Source organism: Catharus ustulatus, chromosome 15 (assembly GCF_009819885.2).
Source record: "Catharus ustulatus isolate bCatUst1 chromosome 15, bCatUst1.pri.v2, whole genome shotgun sequence".
In the NCBI taxonomy this organism is placed as follows: domain Eukaryota; kingdom Metazoa; phylum Chordata; class Aves; order Passeriformes; family Turdidae; genus Catharus; species Catharus ustulatus.
The window spans coordinates 11,954,787-11,979,650 of NC_046235.1; the positions used below are offsets into that span (position 1 = coordinate 11,954,787).

Genomic DNA, 24,864 nt, shown 5'->3' on the forward strand with positions numbered 1-24,864 from the left:
CTCCTCCATGCTCCTCCTGGGGCTGCAGGTGGATCTCTGCTCCTCCTGGGGCTGCAGGTGGATCTCTGCTCCTCCTTGGACAGCCTGGGGACACAGCCTCACCATTGGCAATCTCTGCTCCAGCACCTGCAGCACCTCCTCCCTTTCATCTGCCCTGACCTTGGGGCCAGCTGAGAGCTGCTCTCACATATTCTCACTCTTCTGACCATCTTCCCCTTCTTCTAAAATGTTATCCCAGAGGCACCATCACCATCACTGATGGGCTCAGCCTTGGCCAGCAGCAAGTCCCTTTGGGAGCCAGTGGCACTGGAGGACACGGGGGGAGATTTTAGCAGCTGCTCACAGAAGCCACCCCTCTAGTCCCCCCGCACACAATATCAAAACCTGCCTCACAAACCTGATACAAATGTTCCTCTCTGTTTGGAAAAGTAGAGCTATCCTTTAGGAAGGTGTCTGTGTAAGTACTACAAAGACTGAGATGTGATTCTTATCTTCCAGAGAGCAGTGTTAATACAGGCTTTAAAATGAGATCAATGGGCATTTTTGTATTAGTCACATTTTTGGCAGCTTGTCCATATCTGCAGATACATATTTTAGAAGATCAAATCAGCAGCCAACCCATGCTAAAGACAGAGAAAGGAAGACAGTAAAAGCATATATCATATAATTATATTAGTGCTCCCTCCTAGAGAATGTTTTACAATTATGTCTGGCTAGTCAAACTAATTTCTCTTTACTGCTCCCTGGAACCATCTCTTCTCTTTCCTCCAAGCTGACTAGGGCTGTTCTCTTCCCTTTCTTCAGTTCTTTTATTTCACAAATGTTTAGCAAATACACTGTCACTTGGATTAGGCTGTACTTAACCTGAAAAGGGTTCACTATTCCCTGGGTTTAAAATGAAAAGCATCAGAGCAACAGAGAGAGATCTGGTGTACATCACTGTCCAAAGCCTGTGCGTGTCCAGGGTCAAGAGCAACTCTGCTGAACACAGAACAGAGAAGCAGGTGCACCTGAGAAAAGTCAGACAGCCCAAAAACACACAGTGCAGAGAATCAGACACAGAACTCACTGACAAACAGTCCTGGGGGAAAAACCAGACTTTGAGTTCGTTGTTGACCTTGGAGCTGGGAGCAGGAATCTGTGTCCCACTACCTGAGCTCAGTGAGAAACCCAAAGAACTTCCTCACTCTTTGTAAACAAGCAGGAGGGACAAAGAATATCTGAGTCCATCACCTTTCCCTAACTTCAACTGTCTGCAAGAGCCCAGTTTTTGGCAAATCTCACTCATGTCCAAAGAGGCAGCAGTACATGCAAATGCTTTATAGTTTAAAATGTCGTATGTTGATGCTGACAAGTTCAAGACATGAGAAGAGGTTGCTATGGAAACACATGCAGTATTGCCTGGAACATAAGGCAACATTTTACAGGAGGAATTTTTTAAAAAACCAACCTTGGACCAACAAATTAGTTGGTTGCCAAATTAGGTTTAGGATGGGGAAAAATTAGTTTGTCATTTGTTCTCAGACAGAAATATTTTTGTTTAGAAACAATAAAGCTAAATGTAACAAAAGCATCTCCCTCATATTTTGGATTATTTTCCTTGTCTCAGAGCAAAAAGTAGTTTTATATTGAAAGAGTTTCTTTTGAAGCAAATCCATCTCTATATTCCCATGTGCTGGAGTCTCTATCTAATTTTATTTTTATAATTTATTAATGAAACTACTTTAATGAGTGGTTCTATTTTTGAAGGGTTAAACCTTTAACTTTTCTATAACCTTACTTGCCTGTGTACCCACAGTGGCCAATAGAACAAATACAGGAGTAGAACTGATCAGAAAAGAGCAGAATTACACTCTTGGGCAGTCTGGCAGCTCTCAGTTGCTTCCTAAGCCCTGTTTTATAACCCTGTTTGCAACCTGTCACCACTGTGAGGTGACACCTGCCCTTCTTGGATATTGCTGTGCAGTGGCATCTTTCAATGCCAATCTCCTCTGCTTCATTCCCTGCCCTCCCAACAAGCACAAGAACAATTCTGAATTCCCCAAATAACAGTTTTACTCTGCAGGTCTCATGAAAAGCCTGATTCTAAAACACAATTTCTACACACCCATATACTCAAGGCGGGGGGGGGAAAAAACTCTCTCCACTTAATCTTTCTTACATAAAGCATAAAGCCTCTTGTTTTTTCTTCTGAAAACTTTCTATTAGTTATCACTGGATTTGAAAGCGAAGATTTATAAAAAGGGGACACAGGGTTCTACTTCTGACTTTATTTTTGGAAGCACAAAAGAGCATTTGAGCTGCTGGGCCTCAGACTGACTCTTTCCTTTAATCTTTTCCTATTTTGAGTATTCTAGAAATTTTCAGTCTACTAGAACATTTATTTGTTTGGGAGTTTGTGCCATCACAGAATTGAAAAATGTACTAATCTACAATTCAACTTAAATTACTCTCCATTCTGCAGCTGCTGCTGACAAGACCTCATGATTTTTGCCAGTAGAAGGCCAAGGTACACTTATAAACACAGAAGATGGGGTCATGGTATGGGTATGGCATGATCAACGTTTTTGCCTGATAACTTCAGTAAAAATCTAAACCAAATTGTAGATTTCATTTCCTCATAAATACCTGAGCAGTGAAGGTGGGAAAACCTCTTTTTTGCTAAGTTTAAGAGAGAGGGTGCTAGGAAACCTGATGACAACATCTGAAATGGAAAAAACCTTTGTGAACTGGCATGAGAGCTGTCCTTCAGTAAATGCAGCAGCAGCAGGCAAACAATGCCAGCAAGTTGTTTTTAGAAAACATCTCATTTAGGGTTGTGCTGTCAAAGATGCCTAAGGAGAACTGACAGCCAAACACAGACGGGCTCCTCATGTCCTCAGAACCTCAGCTCCCGTGGTTACAGCTGAATCCCAACTCGTTTCAAACGAGGGTGCTTTCCAAGCATCCCACTGTCACAGGGAAACTCCCATAAATGCTTTTTGTGAGTGCAGACCTCCTGTCTCAGCAGGGCTGGAGGCTACTGAATTCAAGGGCCACTGCTGCCACCCAGGCTGGGTCACAGCAAGAGGAATGAGGAACTGAATTTCTGAGATTTAAATGCCAGATCCTTTTAACATCCATCCAGCAGCCCACATAAATTCATTTTTTACTGTATTTTTAAGCTGTCTGTACATGGTTGGGTTTTGGCCAGTTCCAGAACAGCCTTTTTTAATTTTATTTTTTAAATAAAACCCACTTTTTATGCAGATCTTCCAGACACATAAGATATTAAATTTTACTTTATCTTCTACTTACAACATCAATAACAGTGAAAATCTGTTTCTCTTTTATTTGGAATCTAGTAAATCTGTGTTCCTAAGAATCTTACAAGAATACTCAAGCAAAGTGCAAATTACTAGTAGCCAATTTCAATGCTGTTTAAAGCATAACCTTTTCTCCTGCCACACCTCACTTCCCATTTTTTTCTTGAAAAAGGTAATGTTTATTGACTAAATGTGTCTATGAAAAGTTTCAAACAGGCAGGATAAATGTAAGGATCTTTATAAATCCAGTTCTCTTAAAAATCCACCATGTATCTGTGTCAGAAGGACGGAGGCAGAGAAATATGGAAAAGCTCATCTGTAAAGATGCTGAGACTTTGGCTGCAGTTCACTCAACTTCACAGGGCTCATCACAACAGTATTTGGCTCTCCTCTCTTCTGTTTTCTTCACTACTAATGGATACTTTACTATTTAATTAGTGCAGCATGATCCAAATCCCATCAAAGTCAATAAAACTCTTTTCATTTATATTAACGGTCTTTGGACCAACTCCTGGTTTAAAACCAGAATCAAATAAAACACTCCTAGGAAAAGAACAGATATACCAAGCTTACACTTTAAAGTACAATCTTAAAACCTTCCTAAGCTTTAAAGTAAATCTCATTATTGAACACCTTACAAAAACAGCTGGACAGCTCTTTTTTTGCCAGTCTGGTTAAAGTGTGAGAAGGCATCTAAATGTGTGCAGAGCTTTGCTGTGAAAAACCTTCCCAGAGCAGAAGGTGACGCCTTCCTGAAGCTTTTCCTGGGGCTCCTGTGCTGTGCAAGGACAGGAGGGTTCACCCTGGGAGGACAGAGCTGGCAACACAACTGTTGAACAGGTCCTGCCCCAAACATTTGTTCTCCCTCTGGCACCACCACAGCTGTGCCAGCACTGGGTCTGCTGGGCTGCTCTGCAGAAAACTTCAGTGGGATTCACCCACTGAGGCTGCTTGGGCTGAGACATCCACACCTGAGCAGGTGGCACAGGACAGGCAGTGCCCAGCTCTGCTCTGCAGAGCAGTCAGTTCCAGTGCAGCACAGCTGAACATCCATAACCACTTTAATCAAACCAGCAGGAGAGAGCACCAGCTATTTTTGTCACACAGAGAGAGGAGGCTTCCTGCTCTTAGACTATGCCCCAGTCGCTGCAGAAAGCAATGAACCACAAAGCAAGCAAAATGACACTATGTAAACAGGGAGATTAAACCTTCTCCTGATACTTTTGACCCATTTTGGCAATACCAAGCAAGCCACACAAAGCCATCACATCATTTCTAGCATAGCAGCATGCTTTAATTGACTGGCACATTAAACATCAAAGATCTGTGTAAAGTTTGACCACAGAAATCACGTTCAGAAATCACATCCAACCCGTGCTGACTCAGCAGCACAGCCACAGGATCCATTTTTTAAATTCTCAAAAGCCCAAACAAAAAATCCAAACTTGTGCTGTTGGTTTCAATGTGGTTTTTTTTCATTTCACACTACTCAATCCTGGCAGCACTGTAAGCTGGAGGATAAATTTCCTTGAAAACAACTTTGGCAAAATGTTAACAGAGAAAGAAGAAAATTCAGGGCGAGGATGGGAGGTTCTTCAGTCCCTTCTGGGCTGGAGCTGTGACCCTTCCCATGGAATCAATCACAGAAGCTCTGGAGCACCTGCAGCACACCAGGACACACTGGTGATGTGGGGATGTGTCTCCAGCTCCCTTCTCCATCTACAGCACACCAGGACACACTGGTGATGTGGGGATGTGTCTCCAGCTCCCTGCTCCATCTGCCCAGTGCCTCTGGGCAGCCCTGACCCACCCTGTCAGGTGCAGGGTTGGGAGGTGCAGGAGCCTCTGTTCACTCTCCCATGGAGAGACTCCAGCTCTGCCCTGCAAACTTGTCCTGAGGATTAGTGAGACATCACTTCTTGCTTCATTCTCCCTTCTAGAGCTACTCATTAAAGAGAGTATTCACTGAGCAAGGATTCTCTTGTGGATTGCCAGGAAACACAGTGTTTTCTGTTCCTTCCTGCTGCATGGGCCACTTGCAAGCTGTTCTCACCACCTCAGCACTCCAGGGCCAGTGCTCAGCATCTTGCCCTGCTAACACTGATCAGATGTCTCCAACTTTTGGCTTCTTTCTCACACCTGCCTTCCTCTCCTCCAAATCCCATAGAGAGAGTCATATCACTGCTCTGAGCACGCTTCTCCACAGGTACCACAGTGCATTTTTCCCCAGTGAATGAAGTCTTTACAGCTTGTGAAAAGGAGAGCAGGACTGCCCAGCAGCAGCCAGAGGGGAGGGAGGTAGACTTCCACACAACCTGTGCAGCTTTGGAATCCAAACCTGTTCAGCGTGGTGGAGCAAATTCACCAGCTCTTGGCAGCAATTTCAAAGATGGACATTTGCTCCACACTCCTCAGCAAAGGAGGGATGCTGGCAAGGTCCCTGGCTCTGTGGAGGTGAGGAGTGAGAATCTCCAGGCTCAGCCATCCCCTAGAACCAGCTCCAGGGAGGACATCATGAAAGCTGCCTCCACACAGACTAGATAACACAAGTATTAGGGCTAATCTAGCCAGCACACCGTGAGATACAGGATTAGATTTGACCCAATAGGTCTCTGACGTCAGTGAAAAGTGGTATTAATATAAACAAATATTAAATGAAAAGAGAAAAAAAATGCTTTCCCACAGTGGGGTAGCTAAAATGTACTGTAGGACTTGCAAGCAGTGATTCATTACTCCAAAAATTATATCCTTGGGTTAAAGACTGCATGGAGTTCATTCTGGAAGTGCACTATAAAAGCACAAATATTTCTGAAACACACAAGTGAAAGCAAACACCTCTTCAAATCACCCAAAAGGAACACAAAACTGTTCCTTCCAAAAGGAACACAAAACTAAATCCTTCAAAGACCCAAGTATATCCATCAAAGATGAATTTCACATTACTAGCATCACGTTTATTAAACAGTTTCCCTAGTCTTGTCATGATTTCTACAGGCTTGCATAATAACATGAAAATGTCACAAAAATCACATCAGAATGGCAATCCAGAGGCAGGGAGCCACAAGGCCCTCAGTGAGCTTTGTGTGACAAGAAGCAGTGCCTGGAGCTCTGTCTTTAACCCATCTGCCCATTCGAGACCAAGAACCATTCAAAGATCCTGGGATTTCTGGTCTCCCTTTCCAATGCGCTTTGCCATTTCCAAACTGCAAACCCTAAATATGTTACTTAGTGAAATCTCTTTAAAACATATACACAGATCTGGTGTGTCCTGCTGCCTCCCAAGAAGGAGTGTATCTCTTTCCAAGCCATGGGAGCCTGTAATCCAGACTGTTGGATGAGAGCATATCTCCATACAAGTGTGAAAACATCTAATTACATAAGGCCAGGTCCTCAGCTAATGCAAAGTGACAGAGCTCCCAGAAATCCATGGAGACATGATGATATAGATTAACAGAGGTTTGGCTCATTATAATTCAATGGACCCAACTTCTAATTTTCCCATCTAGTGACAGATTGTTGGAATCCTGACCACCAGAACCTCAGAGTGCAATGGGGAGTTGAAAGGAGACAGCATCAGGGAAAGTAAACTCCAGTTTGGCTGAAAGCTTATTTATGATCCACTAGTTTCAATTAGCTGTTGCTGAGTTATCACAAAAGTCTGTTGAACAGATGTGCAATTAGAGTTTTGCTCATGTTGTTCTCTCTTGTGACTTGGGGTTTTTTGTTGGGGGATTGTATTTGGCGTTTGGGTGGGGTTCTTTGCAAGTGATGCTAGTTTTATTGAGGTCAAAGCTAACATCATAGATGGGCAGAGAAAGCTCTTCCCACCACCACGCCTTCAGCAGTGCAGAAGCAAAGAAAGGCAATCTCAGCAGGAAAATCTTTCTCCTTTCTGGCCTCATCTTCATAGGAAGATGGAGACAGAAAAGATGACAGAATGAGCCTGCAAATTCAAGGCAGCTGGAATTGCCTCATCCTCCTGGCATGGACTGGAGGGTTTCTCCTGGTCCCTCCCCCTCACTTAATGCATCACCTCTTCTGTGGTAGGGATGTGGTGTGAGGCAGAAGGGGAAGAAGGTTTAGCAGAGCTATTTCAGGTTTAGAGGCACACAGTTCTGTCCTGTTCCATCCAGCACACGGGATATAAACAGCCATGGGAAAAGCTGCACTTGAGCTTCTCATTCTCGCCTCCCTCCCCACCACCAGTGCACCAGGGAACGGAGAACAAGGTGAAAAACAAGGTTATGATGTGGAATACTCCATGGCCTGCTTTTTGTCCCAAATACTCTGCTAATCAACCTGTCCACACAAAGCCAAACCGAGCCAGTGAAACTGAACACATTCACTTCAGCAGCTTTGGAACAGACCCAAGAATCAGCTACTCACCATGGGACCTCCCTGGCCCCTATGTAAAATGATGATGGATCATGACACAAACACTGACAGAGATCTGGGCTTTTTCATGTGTGATTTTCTGTTTAGATAAATGCAAGATTAGACTGTATTTTCATAGGTCCAGCATCTTCATTCTATTTTATAAGATGTGTATGATTATTGTTGGGTTTAATTTGACTGCGGGGAACTAAGCATTTTATTTTCACAGAAATTCATTACACTCTCCTACTGAGGAGCTTAGATTAATTCAAAACATCTTGTAAATGGTCTTGTCTTTCTTTGCTTGTCTATTACTTATCCAGTTTCATATTCTTCTTTCAGAGTACTAAATCATCCTTTGATTAATCCCATTTTTACACTTGCTGCTTATGTCAGCCTTAATGTGCTGTAACTTTGCAAACAAATTTAATATTGACAGACACCTCTTAGCACTTATTTGGGAATTAAATATTTTGGTTTACTGATGAATGGTGGATTTACCATTTTTACAATGAAACCTAAAACTATTAGAAACCTCTGATTTCAAGCTTGGTTATAACTCTGAAATCAATCCAAATTTGCCTCTAAAACTTCTTTATCCCTGAGGTCCTTAGTGGTATTGAACAGAAGTGGCATAAAATTTCTGCTTCTGGGTTTTAGGGTTGGGTTTTCTTTGTTGTTCAATAGGTAAAAGATTGTGACCTTATGTATGTTCACAGTGCTCTACAGAGAGTGTTTTGAAGTCTGAAAGACACCATTTTATCCAGCTATCACTTTAGGTATATAAAAATTTGTAGACATTTTTAGCCTTGCAAGCTTCAGAGCCTGTCATCCTCCAATATAACTCCTGTCACGTGAGAGTGCTGGCATGTGAAAGACTCTTGGCCCAGCTCAGCTGTCTTCATCAGCAGGTAGTGATTTATTTCTCAAAGACTGTTTCTTAAATACATTCTGGTTTGCAGAATGCTTTCTGAGCAACATCTCTCACATTCCTTCCACAGTTCCTCTGCTTGGAGAAAGAGAAAAGCCTTGTTATTTTAGCCCTCTGAAAAATGAAGAAGTATATTCTTCTGCATATGAGTTGGATGAACATGATTTACCAAAAAAAACCATGATTTAAAACAAATAAACCCACTATTAAAACAGTAACCACAGCCTGTGCTGCCACCTACCCTTGGTTAATCTCTCTGTTTTCTGTAGGCTCTTTTTCCAAAGCATGGGCTCTGTCCTGGGAATGGGAATGCCCTGCAGGTGATTGATGGCCATGGGCACCAGTGCTTGTATCAGCCTTGGGAGTCACACTTTACCATGGGAGAAATGCAAGATACAGCTGCTTAAGGCAGATACTGGATGTTAGTTCTGCCTTTTGCATGTGGGGGAAAGAGCAGAGAAATGAGAATCACAGAACCAAGGAATCATTTAGGTTGGAAGAGACTTGAAAGATCTTTAAGCCCAGCTGTTAACACAGGACTGTCAAGTCCACGCTAAACCATGGCCCCAGGTGCCAGATCTGAACTTCCCTGAGCAGCCTGTTCAAGGTTTGACAGCCCTTTTGGTGAAGAAGTTCTTCCTAACATCTAATAAAAAAATTCAGCAAGTGCTTGGAGTAAAATCTGTGCTTTCTGCTCTTCCTTTCTAAATTGTATTATTTTATTGTATTTGAATTAAAATGTAAATGGTGCATTACTATGCTTAGCTCTCGAAATAGCTTTACTCCCAAGAAAGTAAGCCTTTCTTTCCTGTTGGACTCAATGTATTATTTTGACTTTCTCCATTCTACACTCTACAATACTCATTAAACCATGCCAAAAAAGCACATGTTCAGAAACAAAACTTGAAAGAGAAATCCCTCCCACGGACCAAACTGTGCAAGAGTAGCCCCGAGTCTGCAGTGCCCATCCTGGGAGTGTGGTGTGAAGGTGCCTTTGGATGGGTTTGCCTGAGGGGGCTGGTGCATGTCCAGGGCTCCCCAGGGCACAGAGGGGTGAAGAGGGGCTGCCCACAACCTTGGGAAGCAGGCACAGCAGCAGGATGAGAGAGCTGCACTCAGGGCTCCTGGAGAAATTTGCTGTATCATTCACAAAATTCCATGCCCCCTGCCATTTCATGGACTGCTTCTTGTCAGGATTGTAAGTGATGGGGTAAAAGAAAAGAGCTGCTGGCCAGCCTGCTCATTAGCCAGCCTGCTCATTAGCCAGGCAGGTTCTTCTCCACACATCCACTTCATTATTCTTTCAGTGACAGTAAAGCAGAAAACACAATAAAGGCTTAAAGACTCAGAGCCTACATCAAGGTGTGGCTCTGTGCTACCCTAAACTCAGGTAGATATTTTGATTTCATGTTTTTCAATGAACAGCTTAAATGTTCACCATATTCCTTTCCAGTTTTCTTGCCTCAAAAAACTCCAAAAATCTTTCACCTTCATTACAGGACAGTAACAGCAACCTATAGTCCACACACTTAGTGAAGAGAAATAACTTAAATGCACAAATTAGCTGTATCCAGTTACAGGTAGAAGAAGCTCTTCCTATCCACAGATACCAGTAATGTCCACTGACTTTCTCATTACAGCATTAGTAGGCTTCACACTTAATTCCAGAGGAAAATAGATTGTAATTTGTCCCCTGAGGTCCACAGGGTTAGAGGTTAAATGCTGGGAAAAAGAAGTCTGACCATATAATGAAATTCAAACACAGAGGTGGCAACTACAGGAAAAGTTAAAGGGAATGACAGTAGGAAAGAAGTTAAAGTTGCTGTATTTTTAGCTCACCACATCAAAAGCAAAATGATAAAATTGTGCATGCAGGTGGAAGAGTCAGAAAGTACCAGGGACACTGGGCAAATCCAAGGTCTGAATTCTCCACAGAGCTGCATAAGTGAAAAACTAGTAGCGTCTTTATTTTGAAAATAAGGGCCACAAATGCAGCAATAAAGGGGCAAAATATTAAATTTTACATAAACCAATTTAAAAAGAATTTTAAAAATATAAACTTGATGGTTAACACTGAAAAACTTCAACGCACTTGAGATGCCAAGACCAAAAAGTAACAGCAAGTTGTACAAATGGGACTTCCATTTCAGCAAGGCAAAGATTTGGAAAACAAATAGATCAGTAGATGCAGTCCTACAAGGGGCATGAAACAGGGGGAAAAAGCAAGTATATGAACTAGTGGTGAGGGCAGGTCCTCTGTGGCATTAGAGAAGATAAAATGATTCTGAGGTGACCACATTCAGTAAATGAACCTCCCTGACCTGGGGGGCAGCCAGCCCACAGAACCCACACCAGTGCACAAAGCCTCTCAGAAGCACACACAGGACAAAACAAGGTGTAAAGAGAAACTCATCTGTACTGTAAAATGACACCTTCAAAACAACATACTTGGGATGATTTTCACTGGCCTGGTGGTTTTTGAGACTTCAAGAAGGAGAAATGGCATCTCTCTCTTTTCCTTGAGGGAAACATTTACTTTAAAACTCCTTCTTGAAACAAAAAACAGTTACTTAGAAGAAAAAGCAGAAACATTAATGCTGAGATTCACACTTACAACTCCAAGAACTCCACATCTGAAGAAAGTACCAGACATTTTGAGACCTGGGAATAACTGAGAAGATCTATAACAGAAGCTGGGATTTAGATACGAGGAAGCAATGTGCTCTTGTGCACTTGAAGAGGACACTCTTCTTTTCAATGTTACAGTTTAATAGAACAGTGCTGAAAATAGCGTGTGAAATGTGGGCCTTTCATTTGCAGACTATTAAAACTGGGAACCCGCTGTGTCAAGACTCTGCAAACAAAGATGAATTTAAAACACACTCAGATAAAGGGGCTAAAGGAACCAGATGTGATGTGTTAGAGAACTTACTGAAACTTTCTTTGCAAGAAAGAAAGCGATAAAGGGACAAGGTGATCCAAAAAGGAGGGTGTGCACATCAGAGCAAGGTTGTGCAACCCCCTGCAAGACAGTCAAGACCTGCTCCCTGGTTCTGTTTTAATCAGACCTGGTATGAGAAATGTCCTAGTGTGCCATTAAGACATGGCATGACCTGCTTACAAAGCAACAGCCACCATAAATAAAAAGCACTCAGAACTAGGTCGAATAAAACACTGGTGTGATCTCTGGAGAAAAGGTCCTGCTCCATTCCAGAGCTGGAATTCTGGTTGATCAAAAAAAATCTTTTTTAATCTTCTGTAGCAAAAAGTAAGCATGCAACTAACCTCAAATGTGGCAATTGCCATTTGCAGGAGTCTTGAATTCGCCACACCATGAAGGAGCAGTGAGCCAGCAGGTGAGCTAAGAGCACTTTCTGAGGGACACACCTTTGGAAGCTAAGGAGGGACAGACTTCTCAAAATAGATGTTCTGCTTAGCCCAGAAATTAATTATGACCTTTTTAAAATTAGTTCCTTTATATGGGTCTTTCAAGATGTGAAGCAAGAGACACCAGGCACCTTTCCTTGGATGTATGGAGTTTAATATTCTGGTTGGAAAATTAGTTTTTGTGTGATCAAAGGGTACAGTACAACTGAGACACTACTACAATGAGGACAATGCAATACAAGGTCAAATAGGACATAAAGAAATACTTATATTTTATCCAAAGGCCTACAACATACCACAAAGATACCAGTTGTGACTGCCTGAGGATACTCTGTCCAGATGGTGTCCACCTGTACGATGTCGGAAATTACTTGCTCTGCTCTCAGATAAAATGTAGGTGACATGATCCATGCACAGAAGATGCAAAGAAAAAAAAATAGTATTTACTGATGACAGAATATCTTTTAAGGACAGCAGAGGATAATTTACTCCAGTTGGAGGCTGAATCATAGTGTTTACACTCTGTCTTTCACACCATAACTTTTAAAAGGGAAAGCCTGTGCAATTCACACAGCAGAAGGGACAGTCCAACTAGGCTTGTGTTGGCCAAGGAAATGAACAGCAGAAACCCAGAGAATGGGCTACAAAGCAAAGTCCTGTGAAAACATGGACATGCTGCAGTGCTAGGCATCAAAACAGCACCATTGCTTTGCCAGGCAATACAGGTCTTTTAAATGATGTGTGTAGATGGGGATGTGCAGTCAGGCTCTGACTGTGCTAGAATTCACATACATGCTTGGCTTACCCATGTGGAAACCCCAGCTGAATTCAAAATGCCCTTGATAAAGGGTTAATGGTGATCCCATTGATCAGCTGCAAAGGAAGGCTGCTGTTTCCTTAATGAGAATGGCTTTTACATTTTGTTCTATACTGTGTCACAGAAATTTGCACTTCTTCTGCCACTGTATTACAGTTCTACTTACCAAAAAAGCCCACAGTGACTTTTGCCATTACACTAAAAAACAGAGAAAGGAAAGGAAAAAAAAAAACACATGGCAACTTTGGTATGATTTTGGTTTAATTTAATGAGAAAAATGCTCCCAAATTAAAAGATTATATATGCCACATTTTTATCTCCTTAAAATGGAAGCAACCCCACCATAATGTAAATGCTAAGAATTTAGCATACAGAAAAGGAATTACTGGAATTATTTGTAGCAGGCATCTGTTTTAACTGTCAGGCACTAGACCTGACCAGACTTTGAAGATAATATTGTGCTACCTTGAACTCTGCTTTTTTGCTACATCACAAACCAGCGTAATCCAAAAACCAGATCAAAAAGAAACACGACTAAATTGTAAATCCATATGAAAGCAGAAGGTGGATGTCTAAAAGGAAAAATAACATGGTTACATAAGCATGTCTGTCTTCTCCTGGTATATTCATTGTGAGCAGCTCCTTCACCCTCATTTCCAGGTAAATTACATGTTCCACCTAAGGTGAGTTAGATTCACCTTCAACTCTGTGGGAGGGTCCAAGAAAGCACCTCTGTCAGGATGGTATATCACAATATAACCTTAAAATTCACTGATCTCACAGAGATCAAAGTCATGCTCAAAGTGAAAAAGAACTATACTAAACAAGGCAAGACTTCACTAGGAGTCTAAATGTCTTTAGGAATGCAGGGAAGGTAGCAGGAGGAAGAGGAGAAAGGTGGGCATTTCACATGGGTAGCTAGAATTGCTCTTAGGAAACACCATTGAATGGATCTGAACATGAGAGTCTACATTTACACTTTAGAAATTAGATTATATTAATACAACCCTGGAAAATAAAAACTGAGGAAAAAAAGTTTTGTTCTCTCATTTAAAACAGGAAAGAAAATATTCATAAATACCTAACAACATCTTGGGACAGCTGACAGATATGCACTTGTATTGACAGCAGCCAAAGCACCAGCCAGCTTCAGAGGATCCAGTACTGGCTAGGAAATGGATCACCACAAACCCACCCAGGTGAGCCCAGGGCTACAGATAATGTCACATTGGGCATGAGTCAAAAAAGCACTGCTGGTGTTCCAAGCATTTCTAGAAGAAACAGAGTCTGGGCAAGCAGCCAGCCAGCCAGCAGGCTGCTCTAACAGTTTGGGAGGGTAGCACAGAGCACAGGGAAGAATGAAGTCTTGTAGAGCAAACCCTGCCTGGTTCATCACAAGAAGAAACAGGACCACTGCACTTGTAAGGTGTCTGTCTTGGTGCCCCCAGCCACATAATGCTTACAGCTCATTTAGTAAACAACCAGCCAGAGATGGCGTGAAAAGCTCAGTTTCTACATGTCTTCTAATAACTTTCCATTTTAATGACAATACTGTGAAATTTTTGGACAGCTGATCTTCTAGCTTTAAAAAAGGAAGAGGATTATACTAATGGAGCCAAACTAGGACATTGTGGTGTGTTAGTGAAACTGATGCTCCTTCCTTTGCTTCAGTGGGTGCAATCAGATCCCATTGATTGTTCATCATGGAATAGTGATCCTCAGTCTCCTCAGTCCTGTCAGTAAATCTGACTCTGCACTTCAGCCTAAGTCAATCATTTGTTCATTATCCACTTCAGATGTGGCGTTCATATTGTGTTTTTCCTGTCTGAGTACACAAACTACAAATGTCATGAGGAGGGGGTTTATGCCTCTGAATCTCCACAACAAAATAGTGCCATCCTGTCAACCTGAAGAAGACATTTTTGGCATATGTACCTCAAGCACTGCAGAACTATTTATCAAAAATCTAGATGTGTAAAGAGTTCTTCTACAATGGCAAGTTTATCTGCTGAGGTGAAGAAGGACAGTTCCCATAGTTAGGCAATAATCTGGAAGGATTACTATAATCCTAATTTTTTGTTATTTTTTATAGCATTTTTTACAGCCTCCAACCACTTCTCCTTCACAACCCTTGGAGAGGACAGCCAGCTCCCTCATCCTCCAGCTGCATCCACAAGTAAGAATCTGGCCAAGGACCAAGAACATACCCAAAGCACACCTTCCACCTCAGCCTGCAGGCCATGGAGAACTGACCATGCTTGTTCTGCCCACTCACTGGAGGATTAGTTTGAATGTATCAGGCCGACCAAGATGATAACAAGTTGTCCAAAGTGGTTTTATCTTAAGTGGGAAAGCTTTCACAGTACTTTTTTTTCAATATGGTAAAAATCACATACATAATTCAGAAAGCTGTTAAAAATGTATTGATTAGCTTTAACTTTGATTCTTCACCCACAATTTTTAATTACCCACTCCATGCAATCAGGTGACAACACACCTGGATTGCATAATTCACAGGTTCTCTTCATTTGCCTCAGATTTCATTTTTAGGTCAATAAATATTTTGTTGACTTCTGATACAGAAAACCATGAGTATCCTAACTCCCCAGTCAGGGCAGCAGATCTTCATCATTTATAGCTCAAAAGTCCCTTCACAAGTCTACTATATTCATGTAAATTCCTTCCAACAACTTCTCATTTGGCAATACCAAATCCACCAGCCAGACTCATCTAAGACAAAAACTGGAAAATAAGAAATAGTTGGAAGTGTAGTGCAAACCAAAAGGGATGTTCAAAGGAAATAACACCAGAAGCTGGCAAGGTGGCAGATGCATTTGCTGACTTAAACCAGATTCAATCAACAAAAGTTTGCAATGTAAAAATCAAAGTAGGACAATTCAAGCCCAGTATTGTTTCAGCCCTGATGGTTGATGCAAAAGACAGGAGACCATGAGAAGGATAGACAGATGTCAAACCACCTTCAAAAGCAAGCACTTCAAAAGTAAACACTAGGAGTTAAATTAATCAAGTTTATAATGTAAAGTTCTAACACTTCTGTAAGAGAGGTCCATTATCCCTGTCTCCAGAATAACCTAGAAAAGGTGGAAATACTTGGGTCCACTGAAGAAAACTAGGTGTGAAGTAAAAAACAGACATAGAAAAACAGTTGAGAATAGCCTTGTCCATGTCTTTATTCACATCCAAATGTCAGTAAACCCAAGAAAAGTAAACATCCCACTGATCTCTGTCTTGCTGGCAACACATTGCTCCAAGGACTCTTCAATACTCCTTGCAAAAAACAAGAAATAAAAGGTAAAGGGAGAGACAATTACAAGTAGTATTAACTTCTGTTATACTTGCTTATTTCTGTCCACAGAGCATTGGCTTTTGAAGAAAAATTGGTATAATTCCTTTGAGTTTGTGTAATTCTATTGATAATCTGTTTTATACATTCACCCCACAAGAAGAAAGAAACTGAGATGGAGGGAAAGGGTAGAGATGGAACATGGTACCCAAGGGACTGGAGTTCAATTTGTTGTTCCAAAACAGATTTACTGCACAATCTCAGGGAAATCTTTACAGCCTAAAGGCATTGAGACAATGCTTCCTGCAGGAAGGCTTCAGTGACCTGGGCAAAAAAATACATCTCTGCCCTGCAACATCTACCATGTAGATACACCCTGGAGGAAGCAGTAAGCCATTTCCAAATGTATTAGCAGAACCACAGAAATTGTAACTCCATGCGAAAATCACCCAGATTAGAATGTGGCACCTCCCAGCCCAGACCAAGTCTCCAACTTCTTCTAATGAAAACAAGAACACTGGAAAAGGCAGGCACATGGGTTGGACACACAGGTTGAAAACTGCAATTCCTTTGGTGGCTTTCTGGATTCCAGCCATTTATGAGTGCATTTATAAATGTGAAAAAAGCAGAAATTTCTAAAGCCTTTTCATTCATATTTTACTTCATTTTATAAACCATTCTCATTCTTTGTCATGTTTACATGCAACATGAGGCCTTGGACCTTTACAGTCTCATCCAAAGTTTGGATTTAACTCCTGTTCTATTTCATCATAACTCTTTTTTTCTAAATATTAGGAGCCCACACTCAGCCAAACACTGGAAGGAAGCAGGAACAAGCTCCCCCCTGCCCTTACAGTCAACACCTGTGCTGAGAAGAGCACAAGGCAAGGAGTAGCCATGAACAGGATCTTCCTCCACCTTTCAGCACAGATGAACAACAAAGAAGAGATTGGCTCTGCCCCAGTTCTAAAAGTAAAGAGCAAGTAAATCTTAAGCAAGTAAATTTGCCTTACACAAAATTATCTGTGCTAGACACAGGGAGAGCACAGAACTTTTGCTTCCCCCCCGAGGCAGAACTGCAGGCTCACACTCTGCTCTTCTTGCTCAGTCCTGGTGCTTCTCTTACTCTCAGCCAGCTGTCCACATCAAACAACTGCAACATTAAAACCTGCTTCTCAAAACAGGAATGCACATGGCTAGAAGAAACCACAGGAAAGGAAAGACTAAGGGGAAAAGAATTTGATTCCTTTCCATTCTCAGACAGCCAACATACTATCTCCATACATGTCATCTTCCTGGCACAGCAAATGAACAACTTCCTATGACTAAATAAATAGAAATACAACTGACTCCTACTGGCTCTTTATGCAGAGGCAGAGTGCATTACAATTAAGCAATCTCAAAGTTACAAACTCTAAAGGCTATAGCAAGGAAATACAGGCTGGATAAACTGGTCATTATGATAAAAAATATAGCCCTTTTCTCACTAAACAAATTGCTGTGCAGTAATTACTGCTCAAATGGCAGTGTGACAGTTTAGGATGTCAGGGACAAACAGTGATAATCTGAGTGCTGAACATGCACTCCAGAACAGAAAGCTGCAGCCAGTTTTAAAACACACAGCTTTGACAAATGTATCACAGGGGGCTGTTTTGCTCATAAAGTCTCCTTTTGCTCAAAGTCTTCTGCAACTTCTCATCAATCACTTGATTAGGCAATGAAACTCATCAAGTGAAATATCCAAGAAAACAGACTCTGAATAAATTAAAATTTTCCAGGACAAAACCATATTTTACCTATCAAATTTGTTTCCAGGGTAGTCCAGCCCATTATTTGGGATTAACCCTTTCTAACATTTACCCTTGGAGGCTGGAAGTGAGAGGTGGAAGAAGATGCTGAGAACCTGCCATTTAACCTTCTGGTTTAGAGCATCAGATCCCTCAAGTAACTTCACCACAAATCAACATAAACATTGGTTTCAGCTGTTCCAGAGCAGCTACCTCAGAGCATGTACTCAAACTTCTAGTGCCGCTGTCTGTAAAGCAGCTCCTGGTGCAGCGCAGCTATTCCCACACAAGGGAACATTAGTTAATTTGCATTCACAGTTACCATATGAGGTGTGAGTTTCTGGCAGTCCACACATTTTATATTTGAAGACTGTAGGAAATTAATACCATTATCTTTGATACAGTAACAAAAGTAACTTACCAGCCCATCGCAATTGCTGATAGCGACTGAAGCGTTTGGCAGATCAGTGATATCCCCAACATAGAGGCAATTCCCATAGAGAGGTTCAATGTGAGTCTCCTCAGAGTCCTCCTGCCACTCAACTGTTGCTCCAGGGGCCACGAGCCTCGAGTTTGGCCGTAACCTGAAGTGAAACTCTCTTCCAAAAACAGTGACATTGTAAAATATCTGCTCATTTGCTGCTTCATGTTGCAAGTCCTCCACAGCTCTCCTGAAGCGTGCTTTTGGCGGTCCAGACACCAGGTGGGATAGGAACCTGCCCTCGGAATCGGTGCTTGTGGGGATCACAAGGCTGTACTCCTCTATATTCCTCAGGATTGAATCTTTACAGGGAGAAAGCAAGAGAGGACAGAGATACTAGAACTAAACATATCCTGATGCCGCGGGATTTTTATTCCATTATTCATTAGCACAGCAGACACTTATATAAGGCAGATGGACACTGCACTCTTTGCAGGCACTTGGTTCACCTGCATGAAGTGTGCAGAGTTCACTCAAACTTGCCTTTTCTTCCCCAAAATACCAGACGGCAGCGTGATCCTTCCCCCCTGGCAGAACCCCGCACTCCTGTCCCTGCAGCGAGGTCCCGCTCCCCTCTGCCCACCCAGCCGGGACCCCGCACCCCTGCCCAGCCACTCAGCGACCGGGTCACACGCTCTCGGGGACTCTGGGGGCTTCCCGGGCGGCCAGCATTGAAGAGAGGGCGTTGATTCGCTTCGGGACTGCTGGCAGGGGCAGGGGTAGAGGCTGGGTTTGCAGGTGGTAAGCCCGCAAGGCAAAGGCGCGTCCCTCAAAGTACCCCCGGTGCGGCGGGTCTGAGTGGGGCGGTGATGGGGACGCCGCGGGCAGCGATCGGGAGCGGTCTCAGTGGGGAGCCCGGGAGTTTTGGACGGAGGTGATGGCCCGGGCAGGAGAAGGAGGAGGAGGCAGACGGGGTGCCATGTGTTTCAGCCCGCACGGGGAAGCCCAGGCACCGCTCCCTGCCCGCCGGGGCTCGCCCGCTCCGCGGGGCTGCGGGCAGCGGCGCAGCGCTGTCACCGCCGAGCGCTCCCGCGTCCCTTCCCCGCCGGCCGCTCGGCTGCCCCGTCCCCGTCCCCGCCTGCCGCTCGCAGGAAACAACTGGAAACCCGGCAAAAGTAGACGCAGAAGAAGTTCAAGGGGAGCCGAAAGCCGCGGGGCGACGAGCCGCTACTTGGGACGGGCGGGCTGCGGACACCGGCCGGCGGCGTCGGGGCAGGGCGAGCAGCCCCGGAGGCGTCCCGGCGGAGACCTTACCTCTGTCCCCGGGGCGCCGCAGGGCGCCGGCGGGCAGGGCGAGCGCGCAGCAGAGCAGGACGCAGGCGATGCCCGCGGGAGGGTCCATCGCGGCGGTCCTGGCCCGACGCGGGGGCCGGCGCCCGGGCTGCCCGCAGCCGGGGCGGGCCAGGCGGCAGCCCCGCTCCGCGCTGCTCCGCGCCGCTCAGCGCTGCCCCGCGCCCCGCCGCCCGCGCATTCGCCCAGCCGCAGCCGCAGCGGCAGTGGCGGCCGCGCTCCCGGCTCGCAGCGAAGCAGAGACACCAGGAGGCGGCGGGGGTATAGTACTGGAAGCACAGGGCGTGCGGAGTGAAGTCAGGCTGATTGACAGAGGCGCTGCCACACGGCGCAGCCGGGCCGCGGGGAGCGGGGACGGGCCGCGGGCAGCGGGGACGGGACCGCCCGCCCCGCCGGGAGCCCCCGCGCCGCCCCCGCCGCGCTCCGGGCAGCCCCGGCCGGCAGCGCCCGCCCCGCGCCCGCCCCGCTCCGGGACGGGCCCGCCGCCGGGACGGGAGCTGGCAGAACGCGTGTGCAGGCGGAAAGAAACGCCCCGAGTCCGCTGGGCAGCCCCCGGCGCTGGGGCAGCGTCCCGAGAGCGGGGCCCGCGGGCAGCGCCGTCCCGGCCGTGCATCCGTGAGGAAACGGAGACAGGCGAGGCTGACAAACTTAAGGCACCTCGGCATGAGTTGTGTGTGTTGCAGTCTTGGTTTCCAGTTGACAGCAGGGACCCAAATGGAAAAAGTGCCACCGGCGGAGGCAAATCACGGTCAGAGATCTTCATCTGATCCAATAAATTACTCTAAGCAGCCATTTCACAGGAAAAGTTGTTTGGACTATTTGCTAAAAAGACTGAAATTGCTTCTTGCAATCTTCTATTAAATGTCTGCAATCGAAGAGATAGACCCTGAAAGTCTTCAGGAATACTATAAATACAATATAGAAGAAGGATTTTTAAATAATTAAATAATCAAGAGTGGCCTTTATGGTAAAAAACAAGTTATATTTGTTTCCATATGGCCAGGATATATGCCATACTGCTTATTCCCTTCAAATAATGTATATATTTACTCAGCTTTTACATTACTGGGATCATCTGCTGTTTTCACCACTTTACTCTTTAACCTTGCAGAATCCTATTGGCCCTTGTCGTGCCAGCTCACAGCCCTTCCTACCCCAGGCTGATTCTCACTGTTAGACTCTAACTGCATGTGTTAGACCTCTCTGGAAAGCTGCAGGCAATGGCTTCCTGCAGGAAGCTGGTCTTCTGCCAAGGAATTTTCCTGGGTATCCTTGACTATTCTTGCTCCTTTATTACTAAGGGTCCAGCTATTACCTTCCACACCTATTATTATGGATACAAATGAAAGGTACAGAAAAAAAATAATAGCAAGCCAGTCCTGCTCCCTGCCCAAGAAGATGTTTTGTGGACCCCAGCCCTGATCAGTTTTGGCAGTATACGATTTCTGCTTGCTTGGTTTGATGTTCTGGTTTGGCTTTCCCATTTTTTAGGCTAAGGATATAAAGGGAAAGATTATTCCAAATTATGAGGTAGATCAGCTTGTACATTGCATTCAAACATCCCTTTCCTTATGTTTTCAAATGACCCCTATTTGGAATTGCTGTCTGCACCAGGCTTCTCCCAGTTCTTCTTTTGGTTTGGCTCTTTTTGGGTTTTTTGGGGTTTTTTTGTTTTGGTTTGGATTTGGGTCCATATTGAGCAGCTTCTCTTACTTAAAATCTCATATGCTTTCATCAGTACACAGCTGGTAAAGTTCCAACTTCATTTTTATTGGACTTGTATTTTGAGCTGATGATGTGGCTTTTTTATGTTTCATCCATCCCATCCTGCTCAAATTGAAATAACTTCTGCACATAAACTTAAAAGGGAGAGGGGTTGGCCCTCTACATTTGAAATCAAAGTTTTTATTTGTATATGATTCATCCAACAAAAAAAGAGACAGAGTAGATTATACAAATACAAAACAACCCAGCCATTAGTTCTACTAATTAAGATGGATTTTTACTCTTAAAAATACTGGAGGTTAGAAAATGTGCTTTAATATGGATAACAGCTGTACTGCAGAGTAATGATATAAACAAAGAATCAGTGTCTGCCTTCATGCAGTTTATTTCTATGCAAAAACCAAGTTCTATGTGCACATGTTGTTACCTTATCACATGGAGATAAGAGCTCCATGGGCTCCAGGGCTTGGGGGGACTGTTTTACAACCTCCCTAAAAATTTTAGACAAAACCAAACTAAGAACCAGTGTCAAACAGTGGAGCCAGATCTACAGTTGGTGAAAACTGTGCTTCCACTGCACTCGCTGGAATAAATCCTGATGCCCACTGAAGTGGGAGTTTTGCCATTGACTTCAGCAGAGCCAAGATTTTCTGCAATAAATTCTCAGTGAGATTTAGACCAACTGAGGATGTGCCACATGGCACAGCAATGGGCCCATTATCCTTCCACAGGAAAAATGGATACGAGTTTGACCCCAAGAAGGTGGTCCAAAGCATGCCAACCACCACAGAGCCAGAGGAGTGAAATTCAAGAAGAGTCCTCACATCCCTGCCATTACACCACTGTAGCAGAGAAATTCAGGGAAATATCCTGCTCAAAACTAGCTCTCCATTTCTTAAACTGGGATTCTTGTCACAGACAGATGAGGGTGTGCCTTGGGTTTCCTTAGTGGGGCATTGCAATGGCTGTCTCCAGAATGATACTTCCATACATTTCAGAATCAACTAGAAAAAAGTCAGTGTGGAGTGTATGGACTGCTACATGAATTATAGTCCACAGCCCTCTAAATTAATTGGTGGGAATGAAGTCCCACCATATTCATTTCACTGGAATGAAGGGAGAAGGACTAGATACTGCAACTGTGCTTGGATAATTCGATCTGAGAGTACGGCTGTGCTGCTGCCAGCCATGACTATAGTCACACAGATGTTTGCCTTCACTGGATACAGGCATACAGAAAGGAGAAAATGATGCTCTGTGTGTCCTGAATGAATGCCAATGCCCAGACAGAAGGAAAGGTGTTCAAGCAGCTGAAATACCTGAATTAGTTTTAAACAAGCCAGAGGTATGAACGGCCCTGTAACTGAACTGATACGAGGCTCAGCATAGATTGTGGAGTATTTATTGGATTTACAGATTTTCTAATACACACCAAGTTTGTGCTATCTGTTCCTGTTCCAGGGTACATCTGCATAAACTGCAGCCAGACCTTCCCTTGGAGATGTTCTCACAACATTTAATTTTGCTTAGGAAAATGAATAGAGATCCTAAGCTTAATAACCAATACTGCTCTGAAGGTGTTTTAAACATTGCTCATTGTAATGAGAAATTTACTGTATCTAGAATTTCTAAGATCTCTTACTGTTTTCAAGGGAAAATCACTCATTTCCTTTTATTAGTGGGGCTGGGAGGGGAGATGGAGGACTGCAGCACTGTGCCTTCTGCAAAGGGCACACTGACACCTAAGCAGGTAATTTTGAGTCTGCCTGTGGCTCAGAGCAGTCCAAGCTCTCAGGTGAGAGGTTCCCCAAAAGGGGAATTCTCATTCCTGACCTCCTGATGGGGAGGACAGTGCCTCTCTGCACAAGGACTGTGTTTTGCCTGTGTTTCTCATGCAGATGATTGTCTTTGCTCCCACCCTTGACTGCCATGCTCACTTTGTGGCTATGCAACGTTAAAAGCTTAATAAAAAGGAAGAAAAATTAAAACAGAGTGCCAGTTCATTTCCTTCACACTTGACATTTCCAAGCTTCATATTGTTTGGACCCTTTTGCCGTTATGTAGCACTATGATGTACTACCTAAGGAAAAAAGCATGTACAGTAATTTCACGAATACAAGCCGCACCAATTTGACCAAAATTTTGGTGGAAACCCGGAAGTGCGGCTAATATTCCGGGGCGGCTAATCTATTAACAAAATTCTAAAAGCTGCCAACACGGAAGTGAGAGCCCGCGGCAGCCCCAAGCCAAGCTGGAGCCCGGCCGGCCCCGGCAGAGGTGGGAAAGCCTGGCAGAGGCGGGGCCAGCAGTGTCGGGGGCGGGCGGCAGAGCCTGAGCCAGCAGGGCGGGGGAGCCCGGGAGAACTGGGGCTAGCAGTGCAGGGGAGCATGGCAGAAGCAGGAAGGCCGGCGGGTGGGGCTGCCTGGCAGCGGGGGAAGCCCAGCATAATCGGGGCCAGCAGCGTGGGGGAGCCCGGCGGTGCGGGGGCCTGCAGTGCCGGCCAGGGCGAGGAAACGCGGCGGCGGTGCAGACGGGAGGGGGCGGCCGGCGAGCGTGGTGGCGGCGGCGGCAGCCCTGCCGGCGGGGCGAGCGAAAGCGGCGCTCGCGAAAGCGCCGCCGCGAGCCGCGAACCGCGAGCCGCGAACCGCGAGCCGCGAACCGCGAGCCGCGAACCGCGAGCCGCGAGCCGCGAGCCGCGAACCGCGAGCCGCGAACCGCGAGCCGCGAACCGCGAGCCGCGAGCCGCGAGCCGCGAACCGCGAGCCGCGAGCCGCGAGCCGCGAGCCGCGAAAGCGCTGCCGCGAGCCGCGAACCGCGAGCCGCGAGCCGCGAGCCGCGAGCCGCGAACCGCGAGCCGCGAGCCGCGAGCCGCGAGCCGCGAACCGCGAGCCGCGAGCCGCGAAAGCGCTGCCGCGAGCCGCGAGCCGCGAGCCGCGAGCCGCGAGCCGCGAGCCGCGAGCCGCGAAAGCGCCGCCGCGAGCCGCGAACCGCGAGCCACGAAAGCGCCGCGGGGCGGGCGCGGCGCGGGGCGGGCGCGGCGCTCGCGAGGCGCGGCGCGGGGCGAGCGAAAGCGGCAGCGGGGCGGACGGCGAGCCCGGCGGCGGCAGCCCTGCCAGCCGGGCGAGCGAACGCGGCAGCGGGGCGGTGCTGACGGGAGAGGGGGGCCAGCGAGCCCGGCGGCGGCGGCAGCACCACCCGGCCAGCCCCGCCGAGCCGTGGCGCTGAGCTGGGCCACCCGGCCCCGTCGGCAACCATGAGCGGGCCGAGCCTGCCTGGCCCCGCCCCGAGCCAGTAAAGCCCGCTATGCCGCGATCCTCTTACTAATTGGCCAATTTGTGAAAGCTGCGCACGGATTCTCGCGACGAACGAAAGTGCGGCTAATATTCGGGGTGCGGCTTATCTATTGACAAAGACAGCAACATTGTCGAGGCACCGGGGGTGCGGCTTATAATCCGTGCGGCTT

General features: G+C 45.5%; 1 protein-coding gene across 1 annotated transcript in view; it reads right to left on the reverse strand.

Moving 5' to 3' along the window:
• ADAMTS2 (ADAM metallopeptidase with thrombospondin type 1 motif 2) overlaps positions 1 to 19,728 on the reverse strand; it is a 172,785-nt gene extending 153,057 nt beyond the window's left edge. Inside the window, exons 1-2 of the mRNA XM_033073023.2 lie at positions 19,641 to 19,728; positions 18,327 to 18,688 (exon numbers count right to left, since the gene is read on the reverse strand). Coding sequence (XP_032928914.1) covers positions 18,327 to 18,688; positions 19,641 to 19,728 — 450 coding nt within the window. The remainder of the gene's footprint in view (positions 1 to 18,326; positions 18,689 to 19,640) is intronic.
• Between the last annotated feature and the right edge of the window lie 5,136 nt (positions 19,729 to 24,864).